The sequence below is a fragment of the Megascapheus bottae genome, chromosome 21, assembly GCF_031878675.1.
Source record: "Megascapheus bottae isolate mThoBot1 chromosome 21, mThoBot2.hap1, whole genome shotgun sequence".
Taxonomy (NCBI): Eukaryota; Metazoa; Chordata; class Mammalia; order Rodentia; family Geomyidae; genus Megascapheus; species Megascapheus bottae.
In genome coordinates, this window is record NC_143529.1 from 10,886,215 (window position 1) to 10,910,058 (window position 23,844).

At 38.1% G+C, this 23,844-nt stretch overlaps 1 protein-coding gene across 1 annotated transcript in view; it reads right to left on the reverse strand.

Moving 5' to 3' along the window:
* Positions 1 to 23,844, reverse strand: part of Orc2 (origin recognition complex subunit 2) — a 35,767-nt gene that overhangs the window by 6,202 nt on the left and 5,721 nt on the right. Inside the window, exons 5-14 of the mRNA XM_090354588.1 lie at positions 23,004 to 23,096; positions 20,605 to 20,636; positions 17,817 to 17,877; positions 14,088 to 14,281; positions 11,972 to 12,070; positions 9,860 to 9,969; positions 7,711 to 7,843; positions 6,354 to 6,450; positions 2,254 to 2,400; positions 1,497 to 1,668 (exon numbers count right to left, since the gene is read on the reverse strand). Of these exons, the coding sequence (XP_090210714.1) occupies positions 1,497 to 1,668; positions 2,254 to 2,400; positions 6,354 to 6,450; positions 7,711 to 7,843; positions 9,860 to 9,969; positions 11,972 to 12,070; positions 14,088 to 14,281; positions 17,817 to 17,877; positions 20,605 to 20,636; positions 23,004 to 23,096 (1,138 nt within the window). The remainder of the gene's footprint in view (positions 1 to 1,496; positions 1,669 to 2,253; positions 2,401 to 6,353; positions 6,451 to 7,710; positions 7,844 to 9,859; positions 9,970 to 11,971; positions 12,071 to 14,087; positions 14,282 to 17,816; positions 17,878 to 20,604; positions 20,637 to 23,003; positions 23,097 to 23,844) is intronic.

The following is a 23,844-nucleotide window of genomic DNA, read 5'->3' on the forward strand; positions in this document are numbered from 1 at the left end:
TTCAAAGCCAGCCCTGGCACTAAAGACCAAGAGACTCTTATCTCCAATTAATCACTAGAAAAGGGAAAGTGGCAATGTGGCTCAAGGAGTAGGGCAGTAGCTTTGAGCTTGAAGAGCTCAGGAACAGTGCCCAGGCCCTGAGTTTAAGCCCTATGACCAGGAAAAAAAAAATCAAAATTCAGGAGAGGTCAATAGCAGTACTGAAGTTTTTGCAAAGCAGTCATTCAGATGATCTAAAGGGATTGTTCTGTAAATCACCATTAAAGTAAAGATATAGCCAGAACGCACAAGACAAAGTAAAAAGATGGAGGTTATACACACACACACACACACACACACACACACACACACACACACATAGATGTTGTGAGACAGTCTTGCTGTGTGATCCAAACTCACAATGTAGTTGGGGTATGACTTCAACTCTGCTCATAGATTCATAATTCTATTACATTCAAGTGTGCACACACACACATACACACACACACACACATTTGGTTATAATGGGTTTTGAACTCAAGTATCTCACACTTCCTAGGCAGGACTTCTACCTCTTAAGACACATCTTCAGCCCTTTTTGCTTTAAGTTATCTTTCAAGTATGATCCCATACATTTTGCTCAGATTGATTACAATCATCCTACCTATGCTTTCCGAGTACCTGGGACTACAGAAATGTTGATTCTCTCCCCCCACGCCAGTCATGGGGCGTGAATTCTGAGCCTGGGCGCTGTCCCTGAGCTCTTCAGCTCAAGGTTCCTGTCTTACCCCTTGAGCCACAGCACCACTTCTGGGTGTCTAGTGGTTAATTGGAAATAAGAGTTTCACAGATATTAGTGCCCAGGCTGGCTTTGAACTGTGATCCTCAGATCTTAGCCTCTTGAGTAGCTAGGATTACAGACATGAGCCACTGCACTGCACCTGGCAATGTTGATATTTTTGGAGCAGCTTTTTAATTTTGTTTCTCATGTATTTTCTATTATGCTAGGTGTTTGAAACAAAAAGGATGAATTTAAGTGTGAAAGTATTTTGCAGGGCTGGAAGTATGATCCAAATAGTAGAGTTCTGACCTAAGTTCAAACTCTAGTACCACCCCAGAAAAAGTATTTTGCCAGAAGTATGCCTCATTGTTCTTTTGTTTTTTTTGGCCAGTCCTGGGACTTGAACTCAGAGCCTGAGCACTGGGCTTTCCTCAAGGCCAGTCAGTGCTCTACAACTTAAGCCACAGTACCACTCCCGGTTTTCCTATGTATGTGGTACCAAGGAATGGAATCGAGGTCTTCATGCATGCTAGGCAAGCACTCCACCACTAGGCCAAACTCCTGGCCCTCGTTGCTCTTTAAATGTACAGTGTTTTTTTGGCTTCATTTTTTGGTGAGTTAGGAATTAAACTCAGGGCTCTGTGCATGCATGTGAAGTAAGTGCTCTATTGCTGAACGATACTCATAGTCCTCAAGTGCATAGTTTTTCAAAAATACACATGGCTTTCATTCTTACCTTGCATTAGGGGTAAGGCTCCGTAAGACATGAATCAGAGAACTAAGTGGTAGAGATCCAGACTGTTTAACCAGAAGAGAATTCTCATAGGAGGTTTCTTCACTATAAGGACTGTATGTAGTAGTTTCATACCACAGCCAATTATAAAGACTCTGTTTTGCATGATCCCACACTGTGGTATATGATCAACAAAAACAATTACAAATTATGTTCATTCTGTCATGCTACTAGATTTCTTTTCAGAAAAGACTGAGAAAATATCAACTTTTAAAAGATGAATCCCTGGTTGAATCCTTAGCACCACATTAAAAAAAGACGAAGCACTCTAAATTTTCTCATTTTTATCCCTTGTTATTCATATCAGTAGCTCACAATCTGCACTGTCAATCAACACCTGAACTTTTATTGTACATTATATACAAATTAAGATATGTTAATACTATCAAGGCATTCTTTTGAAGAATTAGTTAACATTTCATTCTATAGGATTATCATAAAATCTGCAAATGAAGTTTATAAAAATAAATGTTATAATACAAAGAGTAAAACGAACAAAATAATATGTGGTATCCTGCTTGAGTGTAAAATACTCTTTCTAATTTATGAAGTCTTATTTTCAAGAATTACTTTCTGAATTGAGTATACCTTTGTTTTTGGCAAACTGGCTTTAAATTTCTGATAGAGGGAAAGTATACTGAAAAACAGCTAAGATCTCCCCCAAGTAAAAACCCAGAGACCACAATACTATTGAACTTACTGAGAGGAGCATTGAGGTGATCTATAGATGCTATAAGGTGTATGTTGTGGAATGATGACAACTGTCCGATAATTTGTTGGCTACTGTCTCCTCTCAACATCTGACTATCCAAATTGTGGATAAGAAGGAAAAGTTCTAAAGAAGAATCTGAAAGGAAAGGGAATCCAGTTACTTTTAGTAAATATTTGCAAAGTCCTTACCATATGAAATGCTTAGGTATTAAAGAACTCATGCCTGTTATCCAAGCTACTCAAGAGTTTGAAACCTGGGGAATCATGGTTCCAAGCAAGCCCTGGTAGAAAAGTCTGAGAGTCTCAATCTCTTAATTAGAGATTTACTGGTTGATTACAAGTAAAAAGCTGAGCTGAAGGTATGACTGAATGAAATGGCAAAGTACCAGCCACAAACAAGCTGAGTGAACAGGAGAGCCTTGAGTTCAAGTCTCAGTAGTGGCAAAACAAAAACACAAGTCGTATAAGAAAATATAATGATAGCTGGCCAAGTATGGTTATGCATGTATACTTTCAGCTACTCAAGAGGCTGAGACCAGAAAATCACTTGAACCCAAGAGTTTGAGGTCAACTGGGCATTATTGTAAGATCCCATTTTTAGAAAAAAAAAATTGCTTAGGGCCGGGAGTTTGACCTAGTGGTAAGTGTGCTTGCCAAACATGCACGAAGACCCAGGTTTGAGTCCTTGGTACCACCACATACATGGAAAAGAAGCCAGAAGTGATGCTGTGGCTCAAGTGGTAGAGCTCAAGCCCAAGGGCAGTGCTCACGCCCTGAGTTCAAGCCTTGAAACTGGCCAAAAAAAAGAAAATTCATTAGAGGTACGCAATTTATTTGAAGATATGTCATTTATCATTAAGTAGGTAAGACATTATGGTTATTGCTTTTAAACCAAGCTCTAAAAAATAGCAGTTTTTTATTTTTTTTTTTTGTCAGTCCTGGGGCTTGAACTCTGGGCCTGGTACTGTCCTTGAGCTCTTCAGCTCCAGGATAGTATTCTACCACTTTGAGCTACAGCATAACTTCCAGTTTTCTAGTGGTTAGCTGGAGATAAAAAGTCTTACTGACTTATGTGCCTGGGCTGGTTTTGAGCTGCAATGCTTAGATCTCAGCCTCCTAAGCAGCTAGAATTACAGACCTGAGCCACTGGCACCTGGCTAAAAAAGCAGTCTTAATAAACAAGATACATATAATAAACTAGACAGAAACTGGTGCATGGTGCATTGCAAGGTGGGAAGGATACCATGAAGAATTTTCATTAAGGGTTGGGAATGTGGATTGGTACTAGACTGCTTGCTTAGCATGCATGAAGCCCTAGGTTTGATTTCTCTGTACCACATAAATGGAAAAAGCCAAGAGTGGTACTGTGGCTCAGGTGGTAGAATGCTACCCTTTGGTGAAAAAAACTTAAGGACAGTGCCCAGGCTCTGAGTTCAAGCCCCCAGGATTGCCGCCCATCCACCCCCCAAAAAAGTTTTCATTAAACAGTAAGACTAGATTAAAAAAAAAATTATCACAAAAGCCAAAGGAGACAAGAAAAAAATATGATAGTCCCAATGCTATGGACATGGTATTGGAAATATAAACATAACTACACAGACATAAAAACCTATGACTCTATAGACAATGTTTTATTTCATAAATTATATGTATCTATGATACGATATGCAAACCCTTAGCCTAATTTTGATTATGTTCTAAAAACTAAGTGCCAGTGATTATATATAGAGATTCCCTTCTTGAACCCTTGTTAAACATGTCATTTGAAATATGATGTAAAAATCAATGTTAATAAATTCTTTAATAAAAAAATATGATAGTGACTGCTTAAAGCATCAGGAATGAGTTCAGGGAATTAAATGTAGAAGTTAATGAAGTAAGGATATATACGATAGAGCTGTCAAAACCACCTCATCTACCATTGATTAAATAAGTCAAGGTCAAGTTTACTATTAGTAAGAAAGAAATTACAGGTAAACAACAAGCACACAGCTCAGGTATATGAAGAAATACACAGTCAAAAGTAAGTGGAAATTTTTTCTTAACTCCAAAATTCTGATGAAATCAAGGAAAATAGTACAGAAGGTAGCAGAATCAGGTAAATTTTCTTCTATGCAAGTTTAAAACCAAGTATTGTTAAGTCTCTCAGATTTGGTGAAAGACAATCCTTTCAAAGATATGACATAAATTCTCTTCTACTGGAGGTGGACAGAACAGGAGAAACAACAGGGACAATAGGATCTGAAAAAAAACAGCATAGTGGTAGAGTACTTGCCTGGCATGCAGAAAGCCCTAGCACCACAAAAACAAAGAAAATATAATGACAAGAGTCTAAGAAAAATTCCAGATTTCATATCAATAACAGAGACAGTGACTTGTGTATCTCTTTTAACAATAACATAAACAATCTTTCTTGGCTTGTCAACAACTACAAGATCTGTGGTAAAAGGATAAAAATATTTTTTCTTTTCTTTTTTTTTTCAAGGTTCAAGCCCCGTCCAGGCACAAAAGTTTGTGATATGCCTATCTCCAATTAACCATCAGAACACTGGAAGTGAGGCTGTAGCTCCAGTGGTAGAGTGCTACCCTTGAACTGAATTGATGAGGGACAGCACCCAGGCCCAGAGTTCAAGCCCCACAATTGAAAAAGAAAACAAATAAGTGACAATTACTATCATGTTCAGAGCCTGACTAATCCCATTTCAAATTTTCTTTCCTTTTTTATTTTTAATTTTTTTCTGGTACTGGGCTTTGAACTCAGATTCTCGCCACTGTCCATCAGCTTTTTGGCTCATTACTGGCACTCTTACCACTTGAACCACACCTCCACTTTTGGCTTTTTGCTGGATAATTGAAAATAAGAGTCTCAGCAACTTATCTGTCTAGATTGGCACTGAGTTTCAATTATCTGGTCTCAACCTCTTGAATAGGTAGGATTACAGATGTCAGCCACAAACACCTGGCTCATTTCTAATATTTTGATACATTCATACAGCTAAAAGATTCACATCAAAAGAATAACAAAATGGATGGGGGTGTAGCCTAGTGATAGTGTGTTCGCCTAGCATGCACAAAGCCCTGGGTTTGATTCACATACACAGAAAAAGCTAAAATGGCATTGTGACTCAAGTGGCAGAGCACTAATCTTGAGCAAAAAATTCCAAGGAGGCCGGGAGTTTGGCCTAGTGGTAGAATGCTTGCCTAGCATGCACAATGACCCAAGTTCAATCCCTCAGGACCACATATACAGAAAAGCCAGAAGTGGCGCTGTGGCTAAGGTGGTAGAGCACTAGCCTTGAGAAAGCCCAAGGACAGTGCTCAGACCCTGCGTTCAAACTCCACGAATGGCAAAAAATAAAAATAAAAAATAACAACAACAAAAAAACCCTTTGTTTTTCTATCCTACAGACCACAATAGAGTATATAAATCATCTTAAAACAATGTTATTTACTCACAATAGAGACAAAGAATGCTTTGCTATCTTTGTTTTTCTTGTGGTATCAAACCTAGAGCCTGGAACATGCCAGGCAAGTGCTCTACAATTGAGCAATACCTCAGTCCTAGAAATGACATTTTATAAAAAATATTAAACATAAAACTTAAGACAAAGATGTACCAATCAACTAGAGATACTGCAAAGTGACACAACAAAACCCCAAAACAATTGTGAAACCTAAGAGAGTAGAAGAAACACTTTGCTTTTGGTTAAGTGGCATTCACAGAACAAACTCATAAAAGGTAGAAATTGGGGCCAGGAGTTTGGCATAGTGGTAATGTGCTTGGCTAGCAAGTATGAAGACCCGGGTTCGATTCCTTGGTACCAAATATATAGAAAAAAGCCAGAAGTGGTGCCTTAGTTCAAGTGGTAGAGCTCTAGCCTGGAGAAAACCCAAGGACAGTGCTCAGGCCCTGAGTTCAGGACCAGGACTGGCAAAAAAAAAAAGTAGAAATTGTTTTAGAGATCTAAGTCAGCACTGATTAAGTGCACATATTAAAATAATCCAGATCTTCATATTTAGTTACATTTTACATATATAGTTGCACTTACATAGAAGAATGCTTACTACAGATCACCTATTTTATATTACCTTCTTTAAATCTGTTTGTTATCCAGTCTAGCTGATCCAATACACTTCGGAAGGTACCCACATGATTGAGGACTTCCTGTGTTATACAATTCAGGATCTATATAATCAAAGCACAAGTACCAAATAAATTACAATTTATTCTGTAAATAGGATAAATACAACCAGAAAATCAATCTTTTTAAAGTAAATTAAAAATTATTTCTTATATTGTTTAAAAAATCATTTAAAGTTCTACTGGCTACTTAACCATATATTTTATTTATTTATTGCCAGTCCTAGGGCTTTAACACAGGGCCTATGCACTGTCCCTGAGCTTCTTTTTGCCCAAGGCTAACACTCTACCACTTGAGCCACAGCGTGACTTCTGGCTTTTTGTTTTAGGTGGTACTGGAGAATTGAACCCAGGTATTCATGCATACTAGGCAAGCACTCTCCACTAAGCTACATTCCCAACCCCTACTTAACATATTTAATTCTTTTTCTTTTTTGGGGGGATGGGGGGCAGTCCTGGGCTTGAGCTCAGGGCCTGAGCATTGTCCTCGGACTTTCTCAAGGCTAGAGCTCTACCACTTGAGCTACTGGCACCACTTCCGGCTTTTTTCTATGTAGGTGGGTACCGAGGAATCGAACCTGGGTCTTCGTGCATGGTAGGCAAGCACTCTACCACTAGGCCAAACTCCTGGCCGTTAATTCTTTTTCTTTTTCTTTTTTAGTATAAGCCATGGCTTAAAGGAAGCAGGGAAGAATACCAAGAATAAAGACAATGTAAGAAGACAACAAAAACAAAATTTTATCAGTAGAAAACATTAGAAAACTATGAATTTATCAAACGATTCAGGATACAAATACTAGTGGCACTAAAAACAATATCGTATTAACTAAAACCAATTATCCAAAAGCTTTTAATAAATTCCCAAGTGAAGAAGAAATAAGACTATGAGAAATAAAAAGGATTTACCAAAAATGTATTGTAAAACTACAAGCTATTATTTATACTTTATTTTTACATTACCAAAGTGACATAAAAGTATGATTAAAAAATAAACCTATAATCAACCTACAATCTTGTCCTTCAGTGAATTCCACTGATAATAATGTAGTAAACAAAGCTAACATTTCCTGAGGTTTAATACATATTAACCTCAAACTAGGAAATTCAAAAATGGAGTTTCTAAGCTAAATTCCCCTGAATCCCCAAAACGCAATTTTTAACACTATGTGATCCAACTGGCATGAAAGCCAAAAGAAAATCTCCTTAAAAATATAATGTTCCAAATGGAGAAGTAGCATTGTCATTAATGTGGAGGAAATGAAGGGCTAGAAATATGTTACTCCATTTAAGATTTTTGAAACTTACTGATTTCACGCCGATTCCAGGAAAGAAGCCATTGATGACAATATGAATGGAATTTTGCAGCATAGTGGTTCGAAACTTTTCTAGTAAATCTCTCTTAGAACCCAAACCATAAAGCACAATGTTGAACCCAAGGCTGTTAGAAAAAACAGCATTTATACAATTCAAGTTTAAAACCTCTTATTGCCAATTTTATTATCAACCAATTTCTTTGAGTTTATAAAGAATATAGAAAGGAAAGCATAAAAGAAAAATACAGAAATAACAAATATGTTTAAATAACTAAATTGCTGACTCCCAATTTATACAAAGGGTACTTTTTATTAGCTATATGAGAATTTATGGTTCCAAATTCTTTTGAATTCTCACTACCTTTTGAGTGACAAATGCCTGGAGTTAAGAAAGTGGTTTAAAAGACTAAAGCAGAGTTGAAATTGATCAATTGGAAAGGTATTAAATCATACTAATATGTTAGCTGGCCTTTATGGTAAGGATAATGAGCATTAAAAGTAACAAGTAAAGTCGGATGCAGTGGCTCACACCTGTAATCCTACTACCCAGGAGGCTGAGATTGGAGGACTGAGGTTCAAAGCTAGCTCAACCAGCTCGGGCACTAAAGTCCAATTAACCACCGGACTATCAAAAAGAAGAAAGGAATTCAGACAGCAACCTAACTGAAGTAGCTAGCTATAAAGTGTCAACTGGGAAGCAAAGCAAGTCAAAACCATCTGAGTTTACATACTGGAAGAAGGAAGAACTGGCGAGCTAGGGAATGGAATTTGGGATTAAAGAGATGCTGTACAAACTTTATGTGAAATCCATAATTAGTTATTGAGAAAAGCTGAGGTTCTTGCAGGAAAGATAATCATTCTCTTCCTATAATAACCCTGGAGCACACTATCAACATAAAAACAAGATCAGCTGCAGTAATTATTTCTACATTCTTCCTGCAGTTGGCTTGCACTCTTATTTACCCCAGTGTCTCTGTAACTGTGAACATGAGAATACATTTATATTACAGTATACTATATTTTCTTATGTTAGGTCCTTTTTTCATGTAAGTCAAAAAGTAGTAGTATTTGATTTTTTTTGTCTTCTGCCAGTCTTGGGGCTTGAACTGAGGGCTTGGGCACTGCTCCTGAACTTTTATTCAAGGTTATTGCTCTACCACTTGAGTCACAGCACCACTTCAAGCTTTTTCTGAGTAGTTTATTAGAGATAAGAGTCTCATAGACTTTCTTGCCCAGGCTGAGATCCTCAGATCTCAGTCTCCTGAGTAGCTAGGGATTATAGGTATGAGGGTGCCGGGCTTATGATTTGATCTTAATCACTCTTCCTGGTTCACTCTTATGCAAACTTAAATTTTAATCTGAGGTACCATCCAAAAAAACAAAATTGAAGAAATACTCTAATAAGCAATTTAAAAAATGCAGAATATTTACAACAGAAAAAAAGTCTCATGGAATTCTGAAAATACACATATATAAAATTACATTAAGAGAAAGTAAATATGCCTAGATTGGGGCATCAAGTGACAGAGTTCTTGCTTAGAAAATAGAAGGTCCTGAGTTAAAAAAAAAAAGTAATACAGTAATACATATTATTTCATTATAAACTTTGCTGTGGATAACTGAGTTAAAATTTAATTGATATATTAATCTGTGTGTGTGTGTGTGTGTGTGTGTGTGTATGTGTGAGTGTGTATGTCTATGTCTTGGGGGGCAGGGAGGCCACATGCATGCATATGCATGGTTCAGTAGTATGGCTTGAACTCAGGATGTGGATTGTCCCTTAATTTAACTCAAAGCTAGTACTCCACCACTCCTAGTTAGGAATTTTTTGGTGGCTATCTGGAGATAAGAGTCTTCTCAGGCTGGCTTTGAACCTTGATTTCTAGATCTCATCCTCCTGAATGGCTAGGATTACAGGCATGAACGCCACCAAGACCTGGTATATTTGTTAGTATTTATAAAACCAAAACTATAGACTTTCTGAGAAGAGTCAGAAAACAGACATTTTTATATTTCATAAAATTGACAAAATCTAATTTTGAGGTTTACTACTGAGAGAAAAATTTATTTAACTATTTGATTTAACATAAAGATGCATATATATTATTCTCTATTTTAGAAAGGTTTGTAATAATACTTACTGTAACTGCAGCATCCATTTGTGAAATAATTTTTCATGTTCTTTATTTAATTGTTTAATTTCAGCAGAAAAGGAAGGAGAAAACTTGCTCAATAAGTTACGTAGAGTTTGCTTTAAAAAAAGAGAGAAATCATTCTTAAACCAGGTACATCAATCAAGTCAACCCAAACTAAAACTACTTCCTCAGAAGTTGAGTTATTACTAGAAGAAACAAACCACTACGTTAATCTGACTTAGAAATGAGTAAAGGAACTGAATATAGTACTCCAAACATGGCTTCAATATTTGCTTAAATTCTTTACTTTTCTGCTACAAAATATGTACTAAAGGAAATGTAGTTAGTTTTGTTCAGTTCAACTTAAATTTAAGACTATAAATTTCAAATATAAAGTTCAGTTTTGAGTCAGGTGTCAGTGGCTCACATCTATAATCCTAACTACTTAGAAGGCTAAGATCTGAGGATTACCATTCCATGCCAGCCCAGGCAGGAAAGTCCTTGACACACTCTCTTATTTGCCAAAATGAACTCCAGGATATGGAGTTTTTTCTTTGTTGCGCTTTTCTTTTTATCTTATTTGTTCACTGATCTGTCTTTGGGAAGGTAAGAGGGAAGAGAAAGGAATGGAGGAACTGAGGGTGAACAAACAGCAGTGGCACTCATAGACACTGTATTGAAAATGAACTATAAAACTTGCAGGTAGGAATGGGAGGGAAAAACTGGGAAAGAGTAAGGGAAGGGATGACATTGTTTAAAAATAAATATACCACATACATAGAAAAAAAAAAAAAAGCCCGAAGTGGTGCTGTGGCTCAAGTGGTAGAGCTATAGCCTTGAGAAAGGCCAAGGACAGTGCTCAGGTCCTGAGCCCAAGTCCAGGGCTGGCAAAAATAAATAAATAGGGCCGGGAGTTTGGCCTAGTGGTTAAAGTGCTTGCCTAGCATGCATGAAGACCCGGGTTCAATTCCTCGGTACCACATACATAGAAAAAAAAAAAAAAAAAAAAAGCTGGAAGTGGCACTAAGGCTCAAGTGGTAGAGCTCTAGCCTTGAGAAAACCCAAGGACAGTGCTCAGGCCCTGAGCTCAGGCCCAGGACTGGCAAAAACAAAAAAATAAATAAATTAATTAATTAATAAAAAATAAAATGTACTCACTACCTGACATATGGAACTGTAACTCTTCTTTTTTTTTTTTGCCAGTCCTGTGCTTGAGCTCAGGGCCTGAGCACTGTCCTTGGACTTTCTCAAGGCTAGAGCTCTACCACTTGAGCCTCAGCACCACTTCCGGCTTTTTTCTATGTATGTGGTAGCGAGGAATCGAACCCAGGTCTTCATGCATGCTAGGCAAGCACTTTAACCACTAGGCCAAACTCCCGGCCCCGGAACTGTAACTCTTCTGTACATCACCTTTATATTAACCATTGGGGGGGAAAAAATCCCAAATCTGAAACACTTCTGGTCCTTAAAGTTTCAGATAATGCACAATATATCTGTATAGTAAAATGTTGGTAATCTTGGAGCCAGTAAGCCAGTAATAATCTCTTCTTGACTAAGTTACTTTTTCACTCGGAGAGCTCTTAGGTAAAGTGCCCATCAAAACTCTAACAAGTACAGTTGCAAGATTTTTTCTTTTTCTTCTTCTTTTTTTTTTTGGTAAAATAAGCTACTAGATGCATAGCAGGAAGCAATCTTGCCCTAGGCAGGTTTTCTATATTATCATCAAGAATACCCACTACCACTACTTTTTGCAAAGCTTTTAATAAGGAAAGTCAGGTTGAAGAATTTATTTTTTTAATTACTGTGAGGTTCAGTGAACATATGGGTAAAATGAGTGGCAGGAAACTAATGGTATGTGGGTACCATCAAGGAAATATGATGAATGTTATAAATCCAGAAGAAATAAAAATATACTGAGAAAAAAATGCATATCAAATAGAATTCTACTTCCACAAATTATTTAACATTGAATAATAAATAAGCAATAATTATATCACATTAATATGTATTTTACTTGGTAAAAGCAATAATTCTGCTTATAGACACTTATGCTTGTTGCTAATTTAGTACATCTAATAGCTGCAAAGAAGATTTAGAACTTGCATCTTTGTTACATACCTGATCCAGTTTAGGTCTTTTGAGCTTCTGCAGCGTTTTATCAGAGGTTAAAACTTTTGAACTGCTATGAGCTTCAAAATATTCTTCCACTAAGTCACTCTGAAGGTAGAAGAGTAAAATCAGTTATAAAGAATCTCAAATAAGCTGAGCATGGTGGCTCACACCTGTAATCCTAACTACTCAGGAGGCTGAGATCTGAAGATTGCAGTTTTAAACTCAGCCCAGGCAGAAAGGTCCTCATGAGACTCATGTCCCACTAGATAGCCTCACAAGGAGATTAGCCTATAACAGTACACCACCATACCTGGAGAAATTTACCTATTTGATAGTATTTTCTTTTTAAAATAATACAGGCTAAGAACTAAGGATATTTATGTCCAGTAATAAAAATAAATAACTCTTAGAATCATATAAATCTAAAAATCATTAATTTGGGGCTGGGAGCCTGGCCTCATGGTACAGTGCTCACCTAGCATGCACAAAGCTCTGGGTTTGATTCCACCAATTACCCAACTAAAATTTAAAAGTTTATTGTTTATCTGAAATAGGATAGGAAAGGGGGGAAAACAAGATGAGGGGAGAGTGGGGGGGGATGGGAACAAAAACATGATAAGGGTATCAATGTTTGTGAAGTAATACACCTTTTATCTGGCGAATATAATGTAACCCTTCTATTAATTACAATAAAAAATACAAAAAAAGTTCATTGTTGTACAACTTAACTGGGTTATCATGTTTAGTATATATTATGGCATTGATTAATGAATATGGAAATAGGTCAGAACAGAAAGCTCAAAAAGAAACAAACATTGGAATGTATAAGATGAGAAAAATCTAAAAAAGTGGGAAAAAAAGACTTGATTCATTTTGTAGTTTATTCTTAGTATAGCCTATCTTAGAGGTATTATTAAAATCATTCTTATCTATGTGCATCTGATCATACAAAATAGTATTGATTTATTGCCTCCAGGAAATAGAAACAAGAGGTTTCTTGAGGTTTTTTTTTCCTTAAAAAAAAAAGATTTTTTCTGTTTTGGGTTTGTTTTTTTTTTTTTGCCAATCTTGGGCTTGAGCTCATGGTTTGAGCACTGTCCTTGGACTTTCTCAAGGCTAGAGCTCTACCACTTGAGCCTCAGCACCACTTCCGGCTTTTTTCTATGTATGTGGTACAGAGTAATTGAACCTGGGTCTTTGTGCGTGCTAGGCAAGCATTCTACCACTAGGCCAAACTCCCGGCCCCGATTTATTTGTTTTTAAGGAACAGGAAGTAAGGGAAACATTTCAGTTTACAACTCACATTAATTTGCAGTTGGTCCTAACCCTCTTGGAACAGCTGTCAAAAACACTAGCTGTTTAACCAGAACCAACAGAACGTACACAAACAATACTAGAAGACTGCATGTTTTTCCCTGAGAGAAGCATAAGACAAGTTGCTAAGAGAGCCACCTTTCCAAGCACTCCTCTCTTTCCACTCTAGAGGATGTGCCTGAACTATGCACGTAGTCAGCACTTAGACCACATTCCTCTTCTCCCTATCAATCTGCTCCCTCATTCCCAAATCACCTGGGCTGATAAAGAGAGTTCTCACTGCTATTGAGGTTTTCTTGCTGCTTTCATTTTCTTTTCTTTTTGTCTTGCTTGTTCATTTATATGTCTTTGGGAGTGTAAGGAGAGGCACAGAAATGGAGGGATGATGGATAAACAGCAGTGGTAATTACTAGACACTATGCTGAAAATGAACTATACAATTGATGGGTAGGGATTGGAGGGAAAAAAAAGTAGGAGACAACGAGAGGCAAAGAGTGATATTGTCCAAAAAGAAATGTACTCTTGGGGCTGGGAGTTTGGCCTAGTGGTAGAGTGCTTGCCTACCAGGAACAAAGACCCGGGTTCAATTCCTAAGTATCACATATATAGAAAAAGCTAGAAGTGGTGCTATGGCTCAAGTGGTACAGCTCTAGCTTTGAGAAAACCCAAGGACAGTGCTCAGGCCCTGAGTTCAAGCCAAGACTGGCAAAAAATAATAAAAAATGTACTCTTTACCTTACCTACGAAACTATAACCCCTCGGTATATTACTTTTATGCACTTTTTTTTAAATCATTCTCTTTACTTACTGTTTTATCTCTCTTCATTTTCTTAGGAGGAATTCCTTTGCCAACAGTTTCTGAAACTATTCTAGTTTGGGCTTTAATCTTCTGCCTGCACATTACTGCACTAGTGTCTTCTTCACATTCCTCTGTAATGTCTTCATCATCCTCCGAGTTGGAAGCAGAATAGTCACTTTCACTGTCAGAATTAGACTTAGGCACTGCGGAAGAGAAAAGCAATTGGGAGATTTGATAGTTTAACAAGAGTCATGATGGAGTAATGAAGACTGTGGGCTTGGAAGTAACAGCCTTTTAATTCTAGTTCTGTCATTATTTGCTCATGATTTACTCAGAGCTACTTACATAAATTCTTTGAACACAAGTTTCCTCATTTTATTAAATGAGACTAGTTGTAGCTAATTTAATAAGCCCTTGTAAAGATTATATATAATGAAATATAAGCCGGGCACTGGTGGCTCACGCCTGTAATGCCTGTACTCAGCAGGCTGAGACCTGTAGATCAAGATTCAAAGCCAGCCTACGCACAAAACTCTGTGAGACTCTTATTTCAAATTAATCATCAGAAAATCTGAAGTGGCACTTTGGCTCAAGTAGTAGACCACTATCCTTGAGCTGAAGAGCTCAGGGACAATAGCCAGGCCCAGAGTTCAAGCCACACAACCTACAATAAAAGAAAAAAAATAAACATACAGATAAAAAATGCTAGTGGAGGGGTGGAAGGAGGAAAATGGGGACAAAAACATGAAAAGGGGTATCAATGCATGAGAAGTAAACCCTCTATATATTACCCAAACAATAAAAAATAAATAAAATAGTATGGTTGAAAAGTAAAAACGAACAAAAAATTGCTAGTGGAGGGGCTGGGAGTTTGGCCTTGTGGTAGAGTACTTGCTTAGCATGCATGAAACCCTGGGTTCGATTCCTTGGTACCACACACACAGAAAAAGCCAGAAGTGGTGCTGTGGCTCAAGTGGTAGAGCACTAGCCCAGAGAAATTTCAAGGACAGTGCTTAGTCCTGAGTTCAAGTCCCAAGGCTGGCAAAAAAACAAAAGAAAAAGAAAAGAAAAACAATGCTAGTGGAAGCATAAAAAAGATAACACTGCCGAGTTGCAACATCAACCAAGGAACTTATACATCTAGATTTTTGGAATGACATAAATTGCTTCAGTGTTCACAGTTTAAGCCATTACTGTAGGATTTTCTATTGCTGCCTGTCAAGTGTCATCCTAACTGATCTAGTAGTCAATAAACAGAAACTAGTATATACTTATTAATACATACACTACTTCATCCCATAATTGATTCAAGAATTACATTTTCAAGGAAATCACAACCACTCTTACCACCTAGTCAGAAGCAATGGAGTTATTTTTATACTTACCAAATAAAGATATATCTAATTTTATATTGCTTTTTTGCAAGGCTGGTGCCCTATCAGTTGAGCCACAACTACTTCTGGCTCTTTGGTGGTTGACTGGAAATAAGAGTCTCATAGCCTTTCTTGCCTGGGCTAACTTTGAACTGTGATCCTCAGACCTCAGCCTCCTAAGTAGCTAGGATTATAAGCATAAGCCACCAGAACCCAGCTTAAAAGCTAACTTTTTTAGTTATCTTTCAAAATATTAGTGAAATAATTTTAACCAAGTCAGTACATTAACAATAGATGATTTCCAAAGGATGGTACAAAGCCAATACATTACAAACACCATTTTTTTGGGGGGGGAGGGGTCATAGGGCTTGAACTCTGCCTGGGTGCTGTCCCTGAGCTGTTCAGTTCAAGGCTACCACCCTACTCTTGAGCCAAGTCCCACTTCCCATTTTCTAGAGGTTAATTAAACATAAGAGTCTCAGGTCCTCTTGTGCCTGGTCTGGCTTTGAACCTTGATCCTCAGATTTCAGCCTCCTAAGTAGCTAGGATTACAGGCGTGAGCCACCACACACAGCTTACTTTTTTTTTTTTTTTTAAAGACTTCATTAGTAGGTCTGGGTAGATCATGTGTTCCAATTTGCACTGATGTTGCTAATTGTGTATGTGTGGGTTAAGAGCAGTAGCAAATACCAGAAAATGTCTCTTATTTATATGCAGGCATAGGTGTATATATTTGGTAGTGACTGAGAAGGAAGACCTTCCCTTCTTTTTAAAGAGAATTCTTCTTTGGAGTAAGGAAAAAATACAGGACATATGTCCTGTAATAAAATAGTAATAATGATAATTACATGTATTACCTTTAGCTACTTCAGATAACCAATCACTTAACATTATTACTTTTATACTTATGCAAAATGGAGTGTGAACTCCATGAAATCCAAATTTCAAAGAGAACATGAAGACTTTATTTTAAATGAGATGACAATTATTATCGATCAATACTAAGAAAAAGGACTGAATCTTTCTGAAATGTAAAAGCCAAGAAGTCATTTGCTCTGAAATTAACTACTCAAACATCTAAAGCTTTTTGTAACTTCCCAAAGTTCAAGACTCATGTTTCTGTATTTGACTTCCAATATCATTTAGTATAATTCTGAATATTTTACAGTATTTCATTATATAATTTTGCAATAAAGCAAAAGAAACACTTTCAAGGTATCTCAAAACAAACTAGTCATGTTATTTTGTTGGAAAGACCTTTTTTCTTTTTCTTTTGCCAGTTCTGGACTTGAGCTCAGGGGCTGAGCACTGTTCTTGGGCTTTCTCAAGGCTTGTGCCATAGCACCACTTGAGCCATAGCACCACTTGTAGGTTTTTCTATGTATGTGGTACAGAGGAATCAAACCTGGGTCTTTGTGCAAGCTAGGCAAGCACTTTACCACTAGACCAAACTCCTGGCCAATAGAGAGATGATTTTATTTTTTTGTCGTCGAGGGGCTTGAACTCTGAGCCTGAGCACTGTCCCTGAGCTCTTTAGCTCAAGGCTACCACCCTACCCCTTGAGCCTCAACGCCACTTCCAGTTTTCTGGTGGTTAATTGGAGATAAGAGTCTCCAGGTCTTTAGTGCCCTGGCTGGCTTTGAACCACAATCCTTAGATCTCAGCCTCTTAAGTAGCTAGGATTACAGGTGTGAGACACCATGCCCGGCTGGAGAGATGTGTTAACTGAACTCAAGATGCACTCTGTTCAATGTGAAAAATATTAAGTTCATGAATTAAAAAGATTAACTAGAAACCTATACTCCTCCCCTTAAGGAATATAGGAATTGTAATGATTATAAGAATAAAAGGCAGCAACTAACTTATCTATTAGGCTTATATCAAGATCCAAGACTAAATAGGTATGTCTGATGTCCTTTACTTCAATTGGTCTGCAAAACAATTCTGGATTAGTACCATTATTATGCCCAATGTACAGGCTTGAAACAACTGAGGCACAATGAGGACCTAGAAGTGGCCAGCCAAAGATTTAAGAAAAATCCAAGCACCGGGGACGGGAGTTTGGCCTAGTGGTAGAGTGCTTGCCTAGCATGCTTGAAGACTCAGGTTTGCTTCCTCGGTACCACGTACATAGAGAAAAGCCAGAAGTGATGCTGAGACTCAAGTGGTAGAGCTTTAGCCTTGAGAAAGTCCAAGGACAGTGTTCAGACTCTGAGCTCAAGCCCAGGACTGGCAAAAAATAAATAAATAAATAAAAATAAAAAAATATCTAAGCACTTCAAGTTTAAAATCTGTGCACTTAACCATTATGGATCCTATTTGAATGTTAATTTTATAAAGAGTGCACATAAAAAGAAATACGTACCTATTAATCTTTTTCTTAGATTATGAGATGGTGTTGAGAGAAATTCATTTTTGTCATTGTTCTGTTTAACAAGAAAAAGCATAACAAACAAAAAACATAATGGAAGTTAATGACCTGTAAGAAAAAAGTGGAAAAAGAAGAACCTTTTGCTTTCAATAGACAATGTTAGAACTAGATGAGCCAGTTCCTAAAACTAGAAGATGACAAATGAATTTGCTGAAACAAATTGTGCAATAAAAACATTGTACAGAAGTTTACAGTGCTACTACAGTATTTCTAGAAATTGAATTCTAGACATTTGTAATGTATGTATGAACTGTACTATAACTTGAATAATAAACCTTTTATTTTCCCCTTTTCTTTTTGAGACAAGGTCTCACTATCTAAACCTGGCTGGGCCCAAACCCATGTTTCGCCTGCCTCTGCTGCCCTGAATTCTAGGATGACAGACATGTAGCAGCAACACACTGGAATCAAGATTTTGTTGTTGTTGTTGATTGTGGGGCTTAAACTGTAGGCCTGGGTGCTGTCCCAGTATGAATGTGTGTATGAAAAGGATTTTAGAATAGAACCGGAATGGGTTCAGACCGGAATGACCGATATTAATTTTGGGCAAGTAGCATGCTAAATAATAAATTTATACTTGAAAAACAAAGGCAATTGGGTAAATCTAAGTCTAAACTATGTGGCAAGTTATACGGGAGTAAACAGTTTAAGAACAGGTGAAAAGAAGCGCAGAGACGCTTGGAAAAATACTTGAGAAAGAATTAAGTGGTAGTGATTTAGAAAGCCTGTGCTTGGGTGCAGAACTGCAAAATAGGGAACCGCCGCCCATAGCTGAAAACAGGTTAAAACTTTTTAGGGTCCCTGGCAAACTATAGAAACAACACCCTTGAGTGAGCTTGAAGAAGTTACAGAAAATGGATCTTCGTCCATAACCCCCTTAAAATGAAGGGACCAGAGTCATTTTTGGAAGGTGAGATAGGACAAATTAGAGACATGGGAGACAGTAGTTTAAAACAAAAAGGAGGGGGACTGGAAGACTCTTCTAATTCTTCCATTGCCCTGCTATTCCCTATGGCTTGTGTGATAGTCTTTGTTTTTTCTATTGGTTTCAATACTGTTGTTCTCTTAGTTAATGTTGGAATGTTTTCCTGTTTTCTCTGGCTGTTGTAGTCAGAGCCCCTCAGTATATACCAGTGCCTGTACAGGTGGAGGAGAATGCTTTCCCGCTCATCAGTAAAAAAAGACTTTGGTATTTTCCTGGCTGTGGTGGGACCATTGCCATATCTGTAGCTGCTGTTACTGCCACGAGTATTGCCCTTGCCACTGCGGTTCCTACAGAGAATGCTTTGACTAAGCCATTAATCAGCATGTTGAGGACTGGATTGTTATGTGCACAAATGACACATGTTAATATTCTAACTTTGGGTGATTGGTTAAGACTATTTTGGGACTTGATCAAAAATGGGCAGGAGTGATCGGTTTGGATTTATTTTTATGCACTATAATTGTAAGATGTCTATATTGCTTGCCTACAAAGTCGACGCAGAAAGTGAATGCTAATACGACAGGCATCTGCTCCCATGGAAATAGGTTCATCCCCTCAGGTCTGATTTGCTTAAATGGACGGCTGGTAGTCAAAGACGGGCAAGTCCCCGCTGTTAGCCTATCAACCTAAGACAGGAGCCAAGTAAAAAGGACTTGGTGATCCCATGATGGGTAAGAAGATTAGCGAGCTTGGAGACACCTAAGACAGGCACAGTCAATCTGATATGATGGTAGCCCCACATATCCTAGGTTTTGTCTTTTTTCTAAAATAAAGATGGGGGAGAGGTTGGGGGGCGAGTAACGCCATGTCTAATAACTTTCTGCTGAGACAAGGCAAGGTGCAGGAGGCAGGGTGCAAGACTTGCTTATCATTGGTTACAAATGTGTTGTTTATCACTCTGCTGGGACCTAGAGTGAGGGTATATTAGCTGGAGGGAGTTATTCAGGAAGGGGATTTTATTAGAGATTTTCCTGCCTTGATGAAGCTGCATGGCGTCTCTGTTCGTGCTCCGGGGAAGGAAGGCTGAGTGCGGGAGGTCATGAGCCCTTTCCTCTTGAGGCTTGTCCTGGTTGGGGCATGTTTTTCCCCATCCCTCCTACTAGTTGAGAGGAACCAGGGACAAAGGACCCCAACAGCTAGGATTACAGGCTGAGCCACTGGCACCCAGCTACTACTAACTTTCTAAAAAGTATGAAGTGTCACAGAATACTTAAATGCCATTAAATTTGAATATACAATACCAAGATAGTTGTGACATATCAAAAAACAACAACAACAAAAAATCTATCCGGATGCTGGTGGCTCATGCCTGTAATCCTAGTTGCTCAGGAGGCTGAGATCTGAGGATCACATTTCAAAGCCAGCCTGGGAACAAAAAGTCTTATTTCAAATTAACCACCAGAAAACTGGAAGTGGTAGAGCACTATCCTTGAGCTGAAGACCTCAGGGACAGCGTCCAGGCCCTGAGATCAAGCCCCACAACTGACAAAAAATAAAAATTAACTTTTGACTAAAGAACTGGCTCATTGTCATCTTTATTCCGTCTAAGGTAAAATTAGGGGAGTCACTTCACCTTTCTAAACCTCAAATTCTTTACCTGTAAGTCAGGTAACTGGTAATTGGTAAATGTGTATAAATTATAAAATGCTATATAAATAAAGAGATGAGATGGCTATTTTCATCATGTCTTATTCATAAACCTATAAAGTTTTTGCTTGTTTTTAGGCAATTTCTTACCTTCTGCTGAACTCTGTCTGACGCAGAATACTCTGAAACAAAAAGTCATATTTACCACAAATACTTCATTTTTTAAATCACACTCTAACTTTATTTAAAAGCAATCAATCTGTACTTTCTGCACAGAACTTTATTTCATGTACTTGAGTTCTCAATTAACTCCATCTCCACTAGAGGCTAAATTATCAGTGCTGATGGCTACTCCTATTAGTAGCAGCTATTTTCTACATCTTTACAGCATTCCAACAATAACCAAAAAACAAAACAAAAAAACAATGGAGAGCAGGGAGTTTGGCCTAGTGGTAGAGTGCCTGCCTAGTATTCGCAAAGACCTGGGTTCAATTCCTCAGTACCACATACATAGAAAAAGCCGCAAGTGGCGCTGTGGCTCAAGAGGTAGGGCCTTGAGAAAGCCCAAGGACAGTGCTCAGGCCCCGAGTCCAAGCCCTAGGACTGGCAAAAGAAAAAAAGGAACTATTTTTTTTTTTCATTTTTATTATTAGAATGGCTCTTTGGGGCTCAGGCACAGTGGTGTATGATTACAATCTCCCATATTTAGGATAGCCAGCGCTAGTAAAAGGTGAGCAAAACCTTACCTCCAAACACAAGCTTTACCAGGCATTGGTGGCTCATGCCTGTAATCTTAGCTATTCAGAAGACTGAGATGTAAGAATTGATGTTTAAAGCAAGTCAGGGTAAGAAAGTCAATGAGACTCTTATATCCAGTTACTCTCCAAAGAGTTGAATATGGAGCTGTGGCTCAAGTGGTAGAGTTTTAGCTTTAAGTGAAAAAGCTCAGGCAGAGTGCTCAGGCCCTGAATTCAAGTCCTAACAGGACAGTGATAGAGATCAGCCAGGGCAGAAGTTAGTAAGACCCCCTTCCCAACGCCCACAGGGTGCAGTAGTATGCCTGCCCATCACAAGCTACATGGAAGACTGAAACTGAAAAGATGAATGTTCCAAACGAGCTTTGGCAGAAAAATCCAAAACACTCCATTTCCACAGTCTGGATGAGATGCTACAAGCCTTGGACTCCAACAAGCAGAGGAAGCCTAAAGTAGGTGGATCATAACTTAGGCATTAGTATTGTGCAAATAACTTGCAAAAACTTAGGCTGGCAACATGGTACTACAGTAGACCACCTTACTAAGTGGCCTTAAGTCCCAAATCCAATATAGAAAGAAAAAATAAAAAAATAAGCTTGTGGGACTAGGAGTTTGGCCTAGTGGTAGAGCGCTTGCTTAGCATGCACAAAGACTGGGGTTCCATTCCTCAGTACCACATACATAGAAAAGTGGGAAGTGGTGCCGTGGCTCATAGTGGTAGCTTTGAGGAAAAAGCCCAAGGACAATGCTCAGGCCCTTAGTTCAAGTCCCAGGACTGGAGAAGAGAAAAAAAAAAAAAAAGACAAGCTCCTATAGTATTTTTCCAGCTATTCTAGAGGTGGATATAGGAAGACTGTGGTTCAAGTCTGGGATAGACAAAAATTCAGTTCCCTATCTGAGAAACAAACTGAAGCAAAAAAGGAGTATGGTTCAAGTGCTAAGTACCTGCCTAGTAAGAGCAAGGTCCTTAGTTGAATGACCCCATAGAAAGAAGACTTGGGAGTATAGCCTAGTGGTAGAATGTCTGTCTAGCATACACAAAGCCCTGAGTTTAATTTCCATACAGAAAAGGCAAAAAGAGGTGCTGTGGCTCAAATGGTAGAGCAGTAACCTTGAGAAAACTCAAGGACAGTGCTGAATTTAAAAAAAAAAAAATAGCAAAAAAAAAAAAAAAAAACAGAAAGAGAGAGGGAGAACGGTGAGGAGGGAAAGAGAAAGAAAGGAAGAAAGAAGAAAGGAGAAACAACATACATATACAACAACAAAAATCAGGGGCCGAGAGTTTGGCCTAGTGGTAGAGTGCTTGCCTAGCATGCCCGAAGACCCGGTTCGATTCTTCGGTACCACATATACAGAAAAAAACTGGAAGTGGTGCTGAGGCTCAAGTGGTAGAGCTCTAGCCTTGAAAAAAGTCCAAGGACAGAGCTCAGGCCCTGAGCTCAAGCCCAGGACTGGAAAAAAAAAATAAAATCAGTTACATAATCTACACAACTTCTAAATCCCTAAAGTTTTATTTCACAGTACATGCCAAAGTCAAATCTTCCTTGAGCGACTAACTCAAGCCAATGGCAGCGGGCCCCAATGGCTATTTCTAGATAACCCTGTAAACCAACTTCAGATAGCACAGAAATTTTTCTTCTTCATTGACAGGTAAGTATGGTATAGACAGGTTACATTAGCTACATTTTGTTGAATAAATTTCCAAAAATACACTGAGATAAGAAAAAAAAAGTAACACACTCTCATATGAAGCAATTATGAATTTCTTTTCAAAGAATTGCAGTAAAATCTTACCCTTGCTACTTTGAGGAATGTTTATTGTAATTTCAGACTCATTCTTCAAATTCAATGAAAAACTTTTTCTTGGGGTTTTTGCAAGTTCTGAAGCTGTAACCAGATCAAAAAATAAATTAACAGTTTATTAGTAAACACAGCAGTTATAATGAGAAGCAGCCTATTTCACTTATGTAAGTTCTTTTTTTTTTCTTTGCCAGTTCTAGGGCTTGACCTTATGGACTGGGCACTCTCCTTGGGCTTTCTCAAGGCTAGCGCTTGAGCCACAGCACGACTTCTGGCTTTTTCTGTGTATGTTGTTTGGAAAACTCAAACCTAGGGCTTCATACATGTTAGGCAAGCACTCTACCACTAGGCCATGTTCTGTACCAGTTCTTTTTTTGTTTGTTTATATGGTACTGAGGAATCAGGACTTCATGCATACTAGGCAAGCACTCTACCACGAAGCCACATTCCCAGCCTTATATAAGTTATTAAAAATAGAAAACTAGCACACTGACCAAAAAAAAAGTAGTACTGAGTACTACTTTTACTGTTTGTCTTCCCACAACATCTTTTAGGTTCCAATTATGCATAAATTCTTCAAAAAACAAAATACAAGTAACTTCAACGTTGTTTTCTCTAATTATCATATTCTCCTTTGTCAACGAATATATTCCTTCTACATCTTATCATATACTGGAGGCAAGTTATAACTAGTGGACAGAAGATGCAGAAAGTAAAGAAGGGTCAAAAAGTAGAGTCTAGAAGCAAGCAGAGCTGAGTATCAGTGGCTCACTTCTGTAATCTTAACTACTCAGGAGGCTGAGGTTCTGAGGATCACGATTCAAAGCCAGGCCAG